General features: G+C 34.1%; 1 protein-coding gene and 1 non-coding gene across 5 annotated transcripts in view; both read left to right on the forward strand.

The window, feature by feature from the left end:
- Window positions 1–19,722, forward strand: part of LOC106712577 — a 92,085-nt gene that overhangs the window by 11,450 nt on the left and 60,913 nt on the right. Inside the window, exons 1-8 of one of the 4 annotated variants that reach the window (XM_045683565.1) lie at window positions 2,575–2,773; window positions 8,299–8,379; window positions 9,477–9,633; window positions 10,537–10,682; window positions 11,464–11,592; window positions 12,809–13,035; window positions 13,390–13,492; window positions 16,371–19,050. In XM_045683565.1, the coding sequence (XP_045539521.1) occupies window positions 2,706–2,773; window positions 8,299–8,379; window positions 9,477–9,633; window positions 10,537–10,682; window positions 11,464–11,592; window positions 12,809–13,035; window positions 13,390–13,492; window positions 16,371–19,050 (3,591 nt within the window). In that variant the 5' untranslated portion in view covers window positions 2,575–2,705. Of the gene's footprint in view, window positions 1–2,574; window positions 2,774–4,050; window positions 4,298–8,298; window positions 8,380–9,476; window positions 9,634–10,536; window positions 10,683–11,463; window positions 11,593–12,808; window positions 13,036–13,389; window positions 13,493–16,370; window positions 19,051–19,722 lie in introns of those variants that run through there. The other 3 variants (XM_045683566.1, XM_045683563.1, XM_045683564.1) reach the window with 3 other exon arrangements.
- Window positions 8,183–8,264, forward strand: Trnas-aga. Its single transcript has one exon. It is a non-coding gene; the product is annotated as a tRNA-Ser (tRNA).

Consider the following 19,722-nt stretch of genomic DNA (forward strand, 5'->3'; position numbering starts at 1 on the left):
TCTTCTTATCTGCATATTTAATCGTTAGATAAAAAAGGACGCACAGGCATTTACTTAACGATATGGTGATTTTTTATAGCATGTGAAACGGATAATTTTAACCGACTACGTTGTCATACATGATTTTCCCTAGACACAGGACATGTATGACTTGTATGATCAAAGTACATTGTTCAAAGTTATTAGTAATAGTTTCCTTAAATCTAGCACTTTTCCTTTCGCAGTTCTGTGGGCTTACCATGAGTATTTGTGACAAACGCCGTCATATCGTCTTCGAAAAAAATTGTATGGATTTGTGTGATTATATTTCATTTCTTTCAATGCAGAAGTAAACCGAGCATCGTCAAATTCCATACATGACTGCTATTATGCTACTAGCTGTCGCTCGCGACTTCATCCGCACTGAATTTAAAAAAAACTTAGTAAGTAGCCCATGTGTTCTTCTAGACTATGTTCCACATCTGTGCCAAATTTCATCAAGATCCGTTGAGACGTTCCAGTGATACCTTCAAACATACATCCAAACATTCACATTCTTAATATTAGTAAGATTTCTGTTATTTCGTGAAAATTATGGGATAAAGTGAAGTGATATCTAAACATATTAATAAAATTAGAGTGTTTGTATGTAATTGGAGTATTGTATAATAAAGGTAGCTAATCATCATCGTTACCATCACCATGAGCTCACTATACGTCCCCACCGAGGAGCTCGGAGCCTGCCCTAAATTAAGGATGACTAGGTCATAGTCAAAAACGCTGGCCCAGTGTGGGTTGGTTGACTTCACACATATCATTGCAGGCTGCATTACGATGTTTTCCTTTAGCGTAAGAACGTCGGAGAAATGTACCTATATAAATCGAAAATCAAAAACACATTGGTACATGGCGGGATTCGAACCCAGGACCAGCAGATTGCAAGCATTTGTATTTGAACGAGGTATAAACTGCATCAACTTTAGATTTATGATGTTTAAAATAGAATTTATTTAAGAGACACGCAATAGGTAGGTCGAGTTTTAGCGATCGTTGTAAAATTTTGCATTGTGTCGTTCTGAGAACTAGTTCAAGCAGGCTCGCATTATGCGACCATTGTGTTCAAACAACCGCCATTCACTCGTAATTAATAAACTCCAGCTTTGACTAGAATTTTGAAACGTTTGCGATTTATATTTAAGCGATAAAGTAATACAATAAAACACATGAGCTTTCATATTTTGATCATTAATTTTATGAGTACATTTTGATCGATGTTAACTTTAAATTTTACTTGGCTTCTCTACGCTATATTTGGTTTTAAATGTCAGGAGAATGATTTCTAAGACTAGAGAAATAAATAAATAAAAAAAGGTTTGAAATTAAACACATTGTGTTTTCTTACTTCTAATATATAAAATTCTCGTGTCACAGTTTTTGTCACCGTACTCCTCCGAAACGGCTTGACCGATTCTCATGAAATTCTGTGAGCATATTCAGTAGGTCTGAGAATCGGCCAACATCTATTTTTCATTTTTTTTTTAACTGCGCGCGGACGGTGTCGCTAGCGACAGCTAGTTATCATATATATTTTTAATTAAAATAAAGTAATATTGTTTTAGAATGAGTCTCAAAAAAAAAAAAATTACAACTGAATCGTGATGTAAGATCGACATAATTATCTGAAAGTATCTAAAATTTAGCTCCTAAATTAGTATAATTTCCTACGGCTAACATGTGTACATCAAAGCGGTCGACGATCTATCGACCCAGATATCGCAGGAGGATGTAATGCGATCCGAAGCTACGAATGATGGAAGTAGGAATAGTAACGTCTGTCAAGCCAATGTCTACATTTACAATGTTCTCGATTTCCTAAGTACATACAGAACAAGTCATATGATTTATATAATTCAGCTGTCGCCTGCGACTTCGGAAGTTCGGAATTTAAAAAACCGTAATAAGTAGCCTATGTGTTCTTCCAAACTATGTTCTACATCTGTGCCAATTTCATCAAGATTTCAGATTTGAAGAATTTTTGATTTGAAGATCAATGTTCTGAAGATGCCTTCAAACAAAAACATCCATCCATTTACACTCTCTCATTAATAATATTAGGTAGATGTAGCGGTTTAGTCACCGACTCACCTGGCGAGTTATATTCACCAAACAAAAAATCGCAGTAACAAGGTGTTAATGCATTCCGGTCATAATGGAGACATAACACTTTGATCTGTAATCAACATAAGAAATTTAGAAAAAAACACCTAAAACTTTGCCAAAGTCATATAAACAATCTAAATACTAAAGTATTTGCAGAAATTATGTTACAACATTGTCTCCTACTCATTATCCTAATATAACTATTTTAACCTTAGTAAAACTACTAAATTAACGGTCCGAATCTTATCTAGATAAGCATATCTTGAGAACTAGGATGTGCGATACAATTACGCCTCGTCAAAATAACAACAGTTAAGGTGGAAAAAATATACCGCAATGTAATAATGGTTTAAGCAAAGCAACGTGGTCCTATGATTCATCCGAAACGCTCAACTGTACGTAACTTAGTCACTAACGAACTTCGCAAACCACGGTACGCTTTCCTGCAAATATTTAAAACGATATTTGACCGGAGAGTGAATGACAATCGTAACAAATCATTCATTCCAATGTCTTATTAGTTCCTTCGTAGTTATCGATAAGTTGTTTGTGAATTTATATCTGAAATGAAATTTAAAATACCATATATTGACAGTGAGAATATTCTCTTTTGGAATTTTAGATTGAAACTGGGGTAAGTTAACAGCATTTTAATAGTTTAGATCCTTTATACAATAGCAATGATTACAAAAATGTATTAAAGTACAAATTGAGTCGGAAACTCATGCACTTTTTATTTAAATAAATAAGCACCGTACACTTTATTCATAATTTCTTTCGTCTTTGCAAATGCTAAATTCTTTATAATTAAATTTAAGCTTCACTGGGGACTATGGATATCAGATTTGGGTCGTTAACAGACTCATTATATTCAACTTGAAAATTCTTATAAAAATAGGTCAAGCATTGGCCTATTATTACATTATAAAGTCTTTTTAACACGAGTATCTGCCTTGTATGAAATACGACAGATTACGTGTCAAAAAATAAACTAAACATAGTGTGAACAAGCTTTAAATGTTATCAAACATGGTCTTCGAAGCATAGCCCATTGTTTTATGTCTTTAAGGGCAACTACGCTCAATTATAGACATTGTATTGTTTGGGTGACTTAAAATGTATGCGTTGTATTGTCAACAAAGATATTGGATATCAAAGTTTGAGGTCAAGGACTTTCGGGCACATTGTGTTCTCTACATTTCTTATTACAACTTATTTTTGAATCAGTTTAATAAGCCACAGACTATGATAAAAAAATTCTACATATTTTTATATTTAATATTTGTTACACGAAGTAACAAAAGTAAGGTTAACTTCGAAGTTGGTTTTCCTTAAGAAACCTGTTTGCGTACTGTGCATATAACAGTATAAATTTGAGTCGTGTTGATAAAGTAAGAGTGATTAATCGATAATTATTTGTAAACAACATTTACGACGCTTGTTTGATTTTATCCATTACTATGTAGTAATTTCACTAGGTTTTACCCACTGGCCTGGCGTCAGCGCCTTACATTATTAACGTCATGTTAGTGGCGAAAAAGTTGTTGGTTTGCCCGTGGGTTTCTGACCAACTCTGCATAAAACATATCGTCATCCCTGTCATTATCTTTGTGAAAACAGAGATAATAGTATTTTTTTAAACGGAGATTTTGGTCTCGGAAACCCACGGTGCAGGCGCTGATATTGTTTTATTACCCTATTAGCTTTATCGTACCTATTCGCGTTTTTAGTCTCAATTACCAATGAAATTAAATGCGTCGATATTCATTTCCTTGGACCACTTTGATTATCTAATCTATTATGTATGCCACAATCTTATCTTAGGATGTCAGCTAAACACAATTAGTACGAGGTGGGGACGGGATTGTTGTATTGTCCGCCTGTCCAATTGTTTTTTTTTTTTAATATTCCCAAACCTGTTGCTAGCGCGTACCTATAAGTCATTTGACTAGTGTTGTTTGTACATTCAATAAGAGAGGTCGGGATTTGTGATGTCGAAGGACAGTGGAACAAATTCCCGTTGTATTAGCCGTGACGAATGCACGGTGAAATGTTGTGGAAGAAATTTAGCGTTCAATGTGACCGATGTGAAAGTGCAAATACAAAGGAACTGGATTAAAACTAAAAAGTTCACTGCTAAGGTGTTTGATATTGATAGGTAAGATTTTGATTTATTCCCTATAAACTAGCGTAGTAGGTGCAAAAGTGCACCATATATCCCTGCAAAGATAGTGACACGTTTTCGAACATCACATAACATTTTATACAATTTATTTATTTACTTTATCTTTTAATTTTCACAAAAAAAATTAAATAAAAAATACATCTTTCGACTTCGAAGTTCAATGTTAATGTTAGTATATTGTGGATCCAATTTTGAGATCTTCATTGTACTATATTGCCATCAATACGCAGGTAAAAATCCAGTGCTCCTTAGACGCGGTGGACAGTAATTGCCCCATGACTCATCACGAAGATGGGTTTCTATTCCAAAATTGTCCCAAGGATTTTACTTAACCATAAAGGTTTCTGTCTTACATTTGTGGATTTTCACCCATCAAACCATCTCTTTTCTTCTTTTCTCTTGAAAAAGTTGAGACAGTAGTGTTTTTGCATGTGTTTTTGTATGGGTTTTATGTAAGAACGGCGTTGAGCCTAAACGGCTGAATCACCAATTATCACATTAAAATTGGTCTACAGTCAGTCAATTTTTTTTTAAATTACACTCTAAAATGCAAAACATTATAATGCACTGTGATCGATTTTTCTTACATGTATTACACACTAGCTGTCGCCCGCGACTCTTTCCGCGCGGAATTAAAAATAAACTTAATAAGTAGCCTATGTGTTCTTCCAGACTATATTCTACATCTCTACCAAATTTCACTGAGATCCGTTCAGCCGTTCCTGAGATATCTTCAAACAAACATCCATCCATCCATCAAAACATTCGCATTTATAATATTAGTAAGATAAGAATCAATTTCACTTGTTTTTTTGTCGCGTTGAACAATAGTGCTTTCGTGCTTAGTACTATTGTTTGTTTACTAGTCAATAGAAATGTTCAATCGATTAGTTGATTACGATTCTATGAAATATTACAATGGTAATTACATTGTGACTTTGGAATTTACTTTTATGTACCCTGATGACAGAACAGGGCAATTAAATTCCACATTTTCAATGCAGTTATTGTAACCACTTGTTTATAGTTCAGATTTATATTAAAGTACTCGAACAGCGTTGTTATCTGTGTTATATCCGTTTCGCTATTATTAGATATTTTCCTTAACTACTCTTTACCTTAGATAAGGAATTATTTATATCATTAATCTTACTTTATATTATATTTATTACGTCTTTTGTAAATTCCGCGCGGATGGAGTCAACTAGTATAATATGGCTAATGGCTAAAACCGGACAATAATTTATATATTTATTAATTAATATATTAACAAATCCATTTGGTGTGTACTATTTAATTCAAATAGATTTATGATAGTGTATAGGTTACACAAATTAAAATTAAATTAGATGATGCGAAAATATCAAAATATCACACTACAGTATTTACGTCACATTTTATGTCCTTTTATTATACTTAATATCAAGTAATATAATATTAATGTAGATTTCGAGTCGGCCAATCCTTCTAGGAAATAAGGCTCTGTCGGCTCAAATTGATCTCGTCCGGCACCCACTATATTTGATTGTCGGTTAGCTTTTTTTATAATGTCTATATACCAATAATCATTAATTATCTTGAAATATAAATTCAATTTGCTAAAACACTAAAAACCTATTAAACACTAGCGGTTACTCACGACTTCGTCAGCGTAAAATTTAGTAACCTTCTAGTAAAAGTTCCATCAAAATCTTTTCATTCGTTTCGTAGGTTATAATGAACAAACGCCAACTTACGGATAGGCAGATAAAAATTAAAAAAATTGAAATTTCGTGTGCAAAGAAAATACTTCATGTTCGCGAAATATTTATTTTTTCGATGTTACATACAGACTGCAATGCAATGTATTACTTACCTACATAGACGATGCGTATAGTTTTATAGTCGTAAAATATATACCTCAAGCATATAATATTTGCACAATATTATAGTCTTAAGGCAATAGAATATACTCGGTTATTGTATATTGAAAACAGACCGCAGTGTGTTTACCAAGAACAATCACTTAGCGAATTAAAATTTATGATACTAAATGTAGTTCATCTAATATATAAAATTCTCGTGTCACAGTTTTCGTTGCCATACTCCTCCGAAACGGCTTGACCGATTTTGATGAAATTTTGTGAGCATATTCAGTAGGTCTGAGAATCGGCCAACACCTATTTTTTATAAACCCCCTCCCATTTAGTTTTTTTTTTAACTGCGCGCGGACGGAGTCGCGGGCGACAGCTAGTAGTTAATATAGGAATTTCAAGACTAATTTGGATGCTAAGATTATAATTCTGAAATGATTTCATATTAATTTCAATTCTGATTATAATAAAAACTATTAGGATGTAGTTCCCTCTTAACCTTTCTAGAGCTTAGTATGATGCCTGTCTAGATACAACTTAGGTGGTCCGATTTTGATAAAATTATTTTAATCGAAAGGAAGTGCTTGCAGATGGGTCCCATTTTTTTTAAATAACTAGAAGACTAGTAGATTTTGCAGGTTCAACTACCTTGTTTTACTATAAATAAAAACAAAAATAACAAATCCGTTAGTCAACCGAACTTGTTGTTTGCATTTACTCCTAAATAAATTTATTATTAAGATAATATTAAAAGAGTCAAACTTAATGGTGGCTTGTTGTTAGGTGCGAACGCATGCCAGAGGCAAAGCGTGCACACTGATGTGCCCCGTCTTCATATCCCTTTAGTTTTCGCCGATACCAACATTTTGTTTTGTGCACTACATTTTGTTGTGCGAAATTGCGAGCCGCCATTATATTTGAGTACCATTGTATGATTACTATTTACGTTGTAATTTTTAATTTTTTTTCAGACTAACTGTTGTTATTCTCTAATCCTAGAATAAAGGTTTACGAATAGTTACGTAAATATTTATGAAAAGTGTTTTGAAATAGTTTTTACATTGATTTTACTTTGAAGTAATATGTTTATTGTTTGTTAAACTAATCATCGACCGTAAACTTAAAGGTGCACTTAGTATGTTAGTTTCAATCGATCAAGGACTACTTAGGCCAGGGATCCCCAAACTATTTTGGACAAGTGATCCCTTTTCCAAAATGAACTGTTACCTGAGCCCCCCATGGCCAAATTACCTACTTAGATCAATTATGCATTATTGTTATTATTCATTCTGACTTAGGTCAATAGAAGACACAGTGACAATAAGCAATGCTTTAAGTACGATATCGACCCCTTTGGGAATCCCTGTCTTAGGCTCTTCTTTGGTTCTGGCAAGGTTTCTTTTAAAAATAAAAAATAATAATAGAAAGCGTTGTTATTATGTTTTATTTGGTTCTGCCTTGTTTTAATTTTAGACATAAGGTGTATAAAAATGTAACCGTAGCAAGTCCAGTTGTTTCTCGATTATGCAATATAAAAATATATCTAAGAGTAGCTGCGTTATAATCTGTTGACACAGCTGAATTATAATCCGGTAACAAACGACTAGTGTAAATGAAAATCTACTTTAACTGTGAAGCATAAAGTTCAATTTTGAATTGCATTGTATATTTATTTTTGTCTATGAAGGTGCATTGTCTCGATTTGATAGTTCACTCAGGTTATTGACCCCCAGTATTAAGTAAGTTGGGAAACACCATGTCAAGGCCGGTTTCGTGAGATAATAAATTCGTATTCTATTTTTTATTGGATTGTAATCAGATATATTTGTGGTTAATAGTTATTTTTAACCGACTTCAAAAAGAAGAAGGCTATGTAATATTAATTGTCCCATCAAATACAGAATATGTGAAGAAAGGGAGATTATGTTGAAATTTTTTAATTACTTTAAAACAACAAAAATCTAAGTTTAATGTAAGTACAGTAAATTTCATAAACCGCTTATATGCAGTCGTGGCCGAGCGGTTAAGGCGTCTGACTAGAAATCAGATTCCCTCTGGGAGCGTAGGTTCGAATCCTACCGACTGCGAAATTATTTTGTTAATTTTTTTGTTTTGTTTCAGTTTGCGGAGAGGAGCCGGCGTCAATGTTCAAGATGATAACGGGTATACGCCTCTACATCACGCGTGTTTACGTGGGCACAAGTAAGTAAATATTTTTGTTACTCTAAAATTTAAAATGTTAAAACTATGTAGTCCTGCGTAAACGTAATTGAACCTCTACTTTTTAATGCTGATCAAATAAAGTGATGTGACTGTTAATAGAATCTAAAACCGACAGTTTCGCGGTAAAAAAATAAAAACCACTAAACCATAGGCTCAACAAATGGGGTTTTTGATCACGTAATTCACTTTCGGTAGCATATGCAAATTAATATAGTTCAAGGTTCGGTAAAAACGCGGCGTATACATTTTTTTATCATTAGTTGACTCACCAGCTATTGTATTTCGCTCGTGATGTGTCAGGAACCTATTTATATTTGTTATCTATATTTATTGCATAGGTCTGTTATTCTATCTACTACAATGTGCGCTTTGATAACACTGCACTTGATATCTGTATTTGTTTGTTTTGTTTATTTATTCACTTTAGAGTTAGACTAGAATTTAAGGCCTAACCCAAATTTATATGCACTAGGCCATTCTTTTTAGTTGTTTTGGTCATTCATAAGTATAGCACAACTATATATTAGTTTCACTCTTAGAGACCGTTCACAAGACCGGGGCGGAGAGCGGAGCAAATTTTTAATCACAAATAAAATTGAGCTTTTTACATTAACAAGTTTTAATTGTAATTTTCACGTCTCTAATACGCTTGCTTTTGTTAAGAAAAGACGTGCAAAATGATATTAAACCTAGTTTCAATCGTATAAAGATTAATTTTATTTGCTATAAAATCTGCTCTGCTTTTCACTCCAGTCTATCTGTACGGTCCTTTAGACGGAGAAAAACGGTTGTAACGATATTAAACAACCATATTTTTGAAATCCTATCTTTATCTTAACTTTATGAATCCTTGATTTGGCATATAATAAAAATTTCTCATAATTAATAACTTTTGGCACGGAAAATAGACATCCAGTGAACAGAAAAAATATGGTTTAAATTAACGTATATTTCATGCACAAAGTTCCATCTATCTGAGGTTACAAGATCAAATGTTTTGTGTAAAGGTATCGGCAGTGTAAACGGCAAAGCCAGTTCATCATTACAACATGTGTTTGTTATAATTTTATTTACAGAGACATAGTTCAAGTTCTGCTGTCCGTAGACGCGTTACCAACCGTTGTGGACAAGAAGGGAGCAACGCCACTACATCTAGCGGCGTGGAAGGGAGACTCTGACATCGTTTCTATGTTGTTAGAACATAACAATCCATCTGTTAACATCGACCAAAGGGTAACTTTCTTTATATGACCCGTATACACTTGATCACTATGGTGTTCCCGCCGCTCGTTTGCCCTCTTCTCTTAAAAAAAAATACAAAAAAAAACTTTATTTTCAACGAGAATGAGCGTGAGACATCATATAATTTTTTCGGCTATTCTATTCTATATTCTATTTTTTCTATTCTATTATATTCTATTCAGGTTTGTGGATTCTTGAAAATTTAACTGTTCATTTAAAAATTATCCAATTTTCCAAATAAATTATTTAAACCACGCGCAACCGGAATAGGCTTATAAAATATAGAGTTTTCATTGTAAATTATATCTATTTTTTTACTTACATATCCATTCGCGGTTGTTTAATCTTATTTTTCGGAATGTTAATATTAATAAATAAATATACACTAGCGGGGGTTACGTTTATCGACAAATGCTATATCAGCGTTCCGCAACTAATGGAATTACGCGGAACGACTGTTGTAAAAGACTCGTTGTATGTAGTAATATCGCTAAATCACTATTTAAATGATGTAGTCATATTTATTCTTACTTATGACTGCTTTTTAAACATAATTTACACATGGTTAAAATACAAAAGTTATGGCCTTTTGTACCAGGATAATAGAAATCATCTTAAGCCTGACTAATGAATGAAGTGTCTGGCTACTACTTTTAACACTTTTATCACTTTTAACAAATATTTTCCTATCGTCAATAAGTGTTTATTTGGTTCTACTAACATACCCTATTAAAACATAATAGTTTTTATCATTAGATAAAATTGCCGCACTTAAAGTTACAGGCGTTTCATAACATCAAAACACTAACTTACTCTTTAGTATAATAAATAGTATTATGATAAGCCTTGGCTTAAAATCAGTATTTTTTTATATTATTATCACTTGTTATGCAGACGTCTAACCAAGAGACAGCGTTGTTAATAGCCGCTCAATCCGGTTATGTGGACGTGGTCGCGCAGCTGTTGTCAAGAGGCGCAGATGCCGAACTCAGGAATATGAAGGATGAGAGTGCTTTAGATCTAGCGGCACAGTACGGTCGGTGAGTATGTCAATATTCTGTGCGTCTTTTTTTAACTCAAATATGTGAAAAATAATTGGTGTCTCAGTGCCCAGTCTTTAAACATGGTCTTATAAATAAGTTTCCCAAACGATTTAACTAAGTTTCGTCTCAAACTTACTATAATACGTCACTTAGAACGTAAAGGCAACTTTAGGGAACATCTTAGTCCTCGGTCGTAAGTTACGCCGCAAGCAGGCCAGTTGACGGAACTAAATTCCTTCTTAAGTTACGCCTTGCAGGAGTAACTTGGTACCAAGCTATTCATGTTTGACAGTTTGCAGCGGTCAGGGGAACTTTGTCGGAGTTATTTTGCATGGTTTAAACCCGAATCGGTATATAACTTTTGGCAAAATTAAATCATATATTCTAGACTGCATAAATAAGAGTTGTTTGAATGAAAAGTCACAATCCGAGCCTAGTAATATAAAGGATTTAATATCTAAGTATTATTATATTAAGGCCCAATTTGTAAGGCCAATAACAGTTTTGCATACCCTACTATAGGCGGAATACTATATATAGGGTTAGCAATGCAGTTTTTGGCTATTTCCTGCTCTTCATTTTACCTGTTTTGTCTTTCCTAAATAAAGTCAGGTATTGTAATGTAATACTCACTACGTTATATTCAACATTGGTACACAAATTTAAATTCAAACATAGTGCCAGCGCCAGTAGTGTATGGAAAACTTAGTAATGAACTGCTTAGTAACCATTAGATCTGTGAGTATGGTAGATAGTCTAATTGTGTATAATCTCAAAGGTTGGAGACTGTGCAACACATGCTCAGAGCACGGCCGTTGTTGGTGCAGCCATACAAGTATCCCAACACCAGGGAACACATATTCCCGTCATCAACTCCCTTGCATCGAGCCAGCAAAAATGGACACAAGTAAGTATGGATACACATGTCACTGATAGATTGTGAATCCTGACATCTTATAATGTGTATAGACTGTAATTTAGGAAACTTAACTAATTACTATTAGTTGAACAGTAGGTAGTTTACGAACTGTCGAAATCAAATCGGCAAATTGATAATTTATACTTGCTTGCGTTAGGTTAAAGCTAGATTTATGGTTATTAAACTTTCGGTTAATAAAACTCATTTTTACTCTATAACACATTTGCATTAACTCCCATATTGTCTTGGCTCTCCCTTTCCCAAACATTTGCGGTGATCAGTAACGCAGTAATTCGCAGACAGGCCGATTGAAGCGTTATAACGAACGAATGAATATGAATACGTCGCGATTGGCGCGTGTATACACGCCTTTATATTACCATAAAATTAATATTCCCCGACAAATTGTTGACGACACGTGAGCACTTTGAGGTATAATGAAATTCAGTACAAGATGTTTATATTAATAGTAAACATCATTTCTGTATTTATTATTTCATAAAAAGAAAATATTACATCGTTTGTTCAGCAAACTTACGATACATATCTGTGTTTCCACTGTTCGAAAACCTGTCCAGAAACATATGACTATTCCTGTGTTTATATCGATTGAGAGCAGTGATAGTTAATTTGACATTGAAATTTGCAATACGACGGTTACGATTTTGTCTTTATGTCTTCTTGCCAAGATAAATATGAGAATTTTTTAACAAATTGAAAGATTTTTTATACATTATGTTGTTCGAAAAAACATCAGATGCGCAGTTGATTGGAGTGCTCACTCACAAACTATATGATGCATATTGATGGCAGCTCTAATGAATCAATTTTATAAGTCTATATTTTGCTAAATAGAACTAATGAAAAATATTTTTTATACATGCAAATTTGTTTACAACCCACGAAGGAACGTTATTTTTATTCAAGAAGTTCTCTTATATTAACATCAATGTTTATCTTATTAACACTTATCACTTTGATTACGCGTTCGTTGCAACAAAAAGTTAATTCCCTTAGTTTCTTTTTAAGGCATCTTACACACAAAACAGTGAACTCTGGATATGAAACTGGCTTGTCAAACCAAATAAACCAACCCTGCTTTCCATTTTCCTTTCATGTGATTCGCGTTGCCTTCAATTCGCTTTCACGGAAATATGATAAAAGCCTAATAACGTATAACTTCAGTAGCGATGTTTGTTCATAGGGAGGTAGTGATAGCTTTACTAGAAGCTGGTTTCGATCCTAACGTGAGGTCGTACTCTGGTACACCGCTGCATGAGGCGGCTTGCTTCGGCAAAGCGTCTGTGGTTCGTGCCCTACTCGAGAAGGGTGCGGATCTACATGCAGTTAACAGTAAGGGGATGACAGTGGACAGACTACTTCTGGAATATTCCGGAGAACCGTCCAAAAGAGTCAGGAGGGTTATACGGGGTGAGTTGTGTTATAACCTAATATTATTGACCAATTACTTAATTTTAGAAAGCTCAATAAATTATAGATTTTATCTAATCAACATGACTGTTATTAAAAGCTTATTATTACAAAGAATAATCCTGCAAAATATTTTATTTTTAATATAATAGACGTGATCTTTATTGAATTGCTCTAAAATCATAATATAAAAACTGTATATTCTTATTAAGGTTGTTTTTATGTAAAATTTAACATTTTATTAAAATATTTTGACATCTAGATTCATAATCTTTATAAAAGACGCAAAGAAATCCGTATATTCCTTCTAAATTTCGTACATGTGTATATAATTGTTTTTTCTGTACGTCCTAGAGTATGAAAGTATGGCATGTAATTACCACGAAAGCGAAGAAGACATTCCACCATTCCCAGTGCAAGGATACAGTCCCACCGGATATCCAGCCTCCTCCCATATGTAAGTTTTGTTTAACACATATTTAGACATAAAATTCCACAAAAAAAAATTGAAAATAATTGGTTGTAAAATAAAAAACATTAAACCAGAGTGAACATAGACCATATGACATTCCACCACTTTTTTTTATTTACATGAATTAATAAAATTTTAATGTTTTCACTAGTTTAAAGTTATTTTTGCAAAAGGAAATTAATTTCAATCTGTCCCGGTATTTAAGCAAATTAAACATCTCGTAACGTATCCTTTTTTTGTGTGCGTTGAAATTAATTTCCTTTGAATTACATGTGAAAATTCTAATATGTAATGCTCTAACACTATTTCTATGTACTTAATAATTTTGGGTTAAATCTAAATCATGGTTTAAAAAGCTTTATATGTTACTCATCACACTATTAACAAAGCATGTGTTGAAAGTTAACCATGAATGCTGCAGGGGTTTGTTATTTGCCTCGACAAATTGTAAAGTCAGTAAATTGTATAACTAACTAATTTATTCTGAAAGTGACGTGTATATTAAGGCATTTTGTAGAGGTGACATTCAATATATCGAAGTTAAAAAAAAACTCAATAACAACATTCTTTGAGGTTTATTCATTTCTATACAACTTCTTTTTTAAAAATCATCTAATCCTAAGTATTATTGCGCTTAAAGCATCCCTTTGAAATGTTTTATTTTTAAATACAGCGTTTGAGTTCGCTAAATGTCCGCTCTAAGGGGTCTACGCTAAAGAAAACTCAGTGTAATTATTCAAAGATCCGCTTTAGAGGAGGCTGTAGACATTCAGTTTTAATTGGAGAGCGCGATCTCAATTATAACACACGATATGTCTACCTTTGAACCGTTGATTGCTATCTTTTGGACGCCTTTTTCACTTTTGTGGCCCGTTTTTTTCTTCCATGTTATTTAAACATCGTATTTTTTTATTTTAAAATTGATGATTGATGATTATGGCTATATATCATTTGGATTTTATTCTAGCAGATATAGTGAAAATATGTCTTAATAAAATGATATGTAAACTGAGAAAAACTCTGGAAACTAAAATATTTAAACTGAAATACAAATTTTGAAGCTTGTCTCTAATAATAAAATTGCAAAGTCCATATGCTGTAACTAAATGTACTAAATCGTAGTCAGTTATTCGATTTGAGAAATATGTAATTTTAAAAAAATATTCCCAACGATCAAAATCTTAATTCATCATTTTTTAAATTTAAAAACATTAAATTACGCAAAGAAATGTTAAATACCGCGGATATTTAAATAAACAGCTTGGCAATAGATATTTTTTCCATTTTAGCAAAAGGGTGTAGACTCCCTCAAGGAACGAGCCAAAACAAAAACTGTCAATGCGGAGTCCCTCATTAAAATCTTCCGTGTCTTTGATTTTATCTAGCAATGGTCAGGTACACGTTTGTACGAAACGGAACGGAGAGTAAAAGTTGTCCGTGTTGAGACTTCCTTTGATGAACGAAAAAGAACTTGGGACTAACCATTTGAAGTCAAATTAAAAAAGGCGATCCTTTGAACTTCCTGCAAAATTAAATGTTGCACTACAAAAGAAAAATAATAGCTAAAATAGAAAGTCATATTGGTGCTATTATTGCAATGTAGCATCTCCAATAATTTGTATGAGCAAGTTTTCGATTATGGCATACAATTTGATTAACAGGTCGCGTAAAAAGCGTTCTTCAGCTATTGCTTACTGTGTGTCGCTAGCTCCTAACATTTTTAAAAGTAACCCTTGTGTGTCTAATACCTCAGACTCGGATAGTATACGTCAGTCTGGAAATATTGATGTTTTGAGTAACTACAATATTGAAGCAAATTTATACGAAAATGTCGGACATAAAAAGAACGAAGAAAGTATTGATACAACGGTTTTATATGAAAACGTAGAGTCCAAACGTAGTGAAACTCTTAACCCAATTGAATGTAAAGAGTCATCTAAGTTACATAATGAAAATAGATTAGCAACAAACGTTTCTAAACATCAACTAGTATCTCAACACAAAGAAAAAGTTAAACCTAAATATAATTTAACAGCGACTGAGTTTAAACACTCGTCATATATTTACCACAGGAATGATTCATCAACACCATCTGATCTTAATTCCCTTTATTGTCATATTCCCCTGTCACCAAAGACAGCACTGCTGAATATACTTGACGACGATAAAGCATCTAATTGTAAACAAGAATCTGCGGTGAGAAATATTTTGGGACGTATTTACAGATGAATTGTACGAAACAAGAGCGGAAAATTATTATTTCGTCTGAGATATATACAAACATGCAGTCTCATTCGTTCGGTAGACTCGATGAAGTTGATTCAACTATTAATAGAAATAGCTACATGGCAATGAACCTTTGTAAAAAAAGTTGCCAGTTCCCGATTTAACAAGTTAGTCAAAAACCGGTGAAAAATTTCATTGTAAAGGTGACGATACGACGATACGCACTGGCGGATTCCCTTTCACAAAACCAAGGGAAATAAATGAAATCTTGCCATATTTCTGTAAAGTCAAGTATTGACGATGAACGCAAAGCATCTAGTCAACTGGTTTTTGTTAGCTGTGAAAGCATACTAAGTTCACCAGAAGTGAACAATGAAAACGTCAAACCAGTCGCATTTCGTAAAAAAAAAATACTGAAATAACTGTTGACAAAGACGTAAGTCTTGGCGAGGAGTACAAACTATATTTAAAAAGAAACTAGACACACTTAAGACAACTGCTTGCTGATTGGTAATTTTCTGGTGCTCTGCTTTTGGTGGTGGCAAATTTAGGTATTTTTCTAATAACTAACAATATCATAGACACGTGTTAAATAAATTATCACTTATTTTATTTTGTTGCTTTATGTGTTTTACAGGAAAGCCCCAGTGACCCAGAAAAATACTAACAAAACCGAAAGCTTATTTCCGTCATCTTCGTCTCTAACAAAAAATATTCAACCTCAAAGTTTTGTCAAAAAGCTTGCTTCGAAGTGCTTGGGCTTGAAAGCGAAATTTAATTCTGCTCCTAATATTTCTAACAATTCGGGTTTAGAGTCGGAAACTGATGCTAAATCGAAACAATCTGAAAGTAAAAACTCGGTTAATACTTTGCTAATTGGTAATAGTAAATTTTTTAAAATATTGTCGAAAAAGGAGGAGTCAGGTGATATTATTTGTAACGATGAATTTGATACTATTTCCTTAGACAGATTAGGGATATTAAATAGAGATTCTACTGTTAATCGAAGTAACCGAAGTTGCCCCGGATTTAAAACATCGTTGCCTAACATATCGGAAAACAATGAAATAAGCGATTCCCAAGAATCTATAGTTAATTGTTCTGCAGCTGTCGACGAAAATTATGGCAACAACGATTCTTTCACACCGCCACCTACTGAAGCAGTGAATTATGCTGCAAAGCTTAGTAGTTTATTTGAACCCAGAAATTTGGTTAATCGTAAATCATTGATTTCTACGACTTCGTTAGAATCAGCTACTTTGATAAACGAATGTTACGAATCATATGAATTCTCTTCAAAAAATTCTATTTCGTACATTGAACCAATTACGACCTCACACAACAGTGCTCAGTTACCAAAGCCCACACCGAGATCAAATAATGTAAATGTGAATGATAATGATGTAACCATGTACGAAAATGTTGTTATTGAAAGTAAACAATCTCGTCCAACACCCGCTATCAGAACTCATATTCCCCCAAAAAAGCTTATGGACGATTCAGAACAAAGACCTCTATATGAAAATATATCTCTGACACGGGAACGAAGACTACCAGAAGTACCAAAGCGAAGCATTACATTGGCACAAGAGAGATCCAACAACACTTCACCCAATATAAGTAGGTCATCAACTTTGTCTTCTGATTCCATGATCGATGAATCAAATTTAGAGGACATACTATTATCAACAAAATCTAAATCATTTCGTCATACTAAAATATCTGTTATCGACAGCAACACAAATAAATCAAAAGTTCAAAGGACACTTTCGGATTCATCAGATTCGTCTAATCATACCGAAGCCAGTGCATTAGAAAATGTTGATTGTACTGGTGATGATGCCAACGATATGAGTATTCGCTTATCAATGACTGGTACATTACCCAGTAAGAAAACGGAAGGTAATGGACGTAAGAAAGTTCTCTTTAGACATAAAACATTCACTAATATAGAACATGACAGAAATTCAACGAATATTAGAGATTTGCCCAAATGGAGTAGCACGATATTAAAAGATACGCTACCAAATTATCACATTAAAGGTACAGGTCACTGCATATATAAAGCGCCAACAGTCCAGGAATTTATAGATATTTTTAATAGAGAAACACTTTGCAAAGATCCTCTTACAACAGCACTATCCACTACCGACAAGAGAGATAGTTATTTTGAAACAGCGATATGTTTTTGTAAGCCAAAACGTCCTAAAAATCATGCCAGTGCAGAGGATTTGCTAGAAATTAATCAGGTTGAGGACGAAGAAGTAATAATTGATATGGAAGATTTCAGGAATAAAATGGAATTGAGATCTTCATCATTTCGTTGTTTCTGCGACAGTAAAAGCTGCAAAATGCACGATGATCACAGAAGGAATAATATCGATTTTGTTATAAAGTTTTCTGCTATAAAGAGAAGTCTCTCTACCCCAGATATCACACTCGAAGCTTCTCCTATTTCGACAGTACAAAAACCGCGTTTAACTAAAATAAAATCAGTTCCGTCAAACCTTGAAGAACCTTATACCAGTGGTAAAGTTGAACAAATAGCCCCGAGTCATTGTGCAAATACAAATGACAATACACCACTATATTCCTCCCCTGCATATGTAACAATGTCATCTCATACTTCGACTTCATCATCTTATGAACGTTATTCCGTTAAAGATATCGCTGAAGTAATATCAATAGGTAGTCATACAACATCAGCCGACACTAACCCACAAGCTTCTGATACTGTGCATTTACCGCCACGTCAATCGAGCTCATCGGAACACTCCGGTCATTGGTCACTGCAATCGTGTAATTCTAACGTCACGATTAAATCTGATGCATCCTTTAAGACATGCCTCGAAGAGTCTTCCGAGGAAGATTCAGATGACAATTCCCATTCAGACGAAGAAATCTCAGACGCCGAGACCGTTAAATCCGATATAAGTACCACGAAACGGCCGTGGGTACACAGCGACTCGTTCAAATTTGGTAGCAGGGATTCCAAATTTGAAATCGAGGCGATTTTGGAGGATAGCGAACACAATCTGGAGTCGAAATGTGAGAGCGGAATAAGTGTGGCTAGTTCTGAGAGTTCTTCGTCGGGGTCCGAGGACGACAGCGGTGTTCCGAGGGTAGATGCGGATGTGCTTGACTGTGCTTCGCTTGAGCGGGTGCGGGGGGCCGGGGGTGTTTGCAGCGGGTCGGGGCGGAGGCGCTGGGAGGAGGCGGAGGGTACGAGCGAGGGCGACGCCCTCAGCGTGTCCAGCGCGGCTTCCAGCTGCGCGCCCTTGCATCTCGCGCATCATCACGACTATAGTAAAGTTTCGGTAAGTCAAAAATTAGTATGAACTACAGTTTTTTTTTAATATTACACATTTATATTTCTTACCATTCAAATGCACTCATTGTTGACCAGATTCGTTAAATAACATTTGATTTTTAATCTTTTCTTGGATAAATTGAACGCACCCGAGAAACCTTGGTTTGATTTGTGCAATGGTTAGTCAAGGAGCTCTTATAACGCTCGTATTGCTCGGTTTTTTTTTGTATTCGATTACGATAGTAATTAATTCCACTGCTGATACGGGCAAAAACTAACCCGATTTATTCCTTAAATAATAGTCGACAATATACTCCAGGATTCACTGGTAAAACCTTCATCCGCATCTATACTTTGCTCATCATGTCATGCTTTGTAATAATTACAAAAAAAAAAAAAACATACTGCTACGGATACATGAATACGGCATAAACAAACTGTTTGGTTGACATGTGGAACAAATACGGGAATGTTATTTTTCTCACGCAGCTCTTATTCATTTTAACCTCGCTTCTTGAAAAATATGTTCATACTTATGTTTAAATGAAGTATAAGACTATGTAATGAACATAGAAACGAAAAACATTGTGCTCTTATCGGATGCGCAAAAAAACACCGAACCAACTCAGAAGGTTCTTTGACACTGAAATCCGTTCAGTTCAGTCGAACGCTAAATGTT

The sequence above is a fragment of the Papilio machaon genome, chromosome 22 (genome assembly GCF_912999745.1).
Source record: "Papilio machaon chromosome 22, ilPapMach1.1, whole genome shotgun sequence".
NCBI classification, from domain to species: domain Eukaryota; kingdom Metazoa; phylum Arthropoda; class Insecta; order Lepidoptera; family Papilionidae; genus Papilio; species Papilio machaon.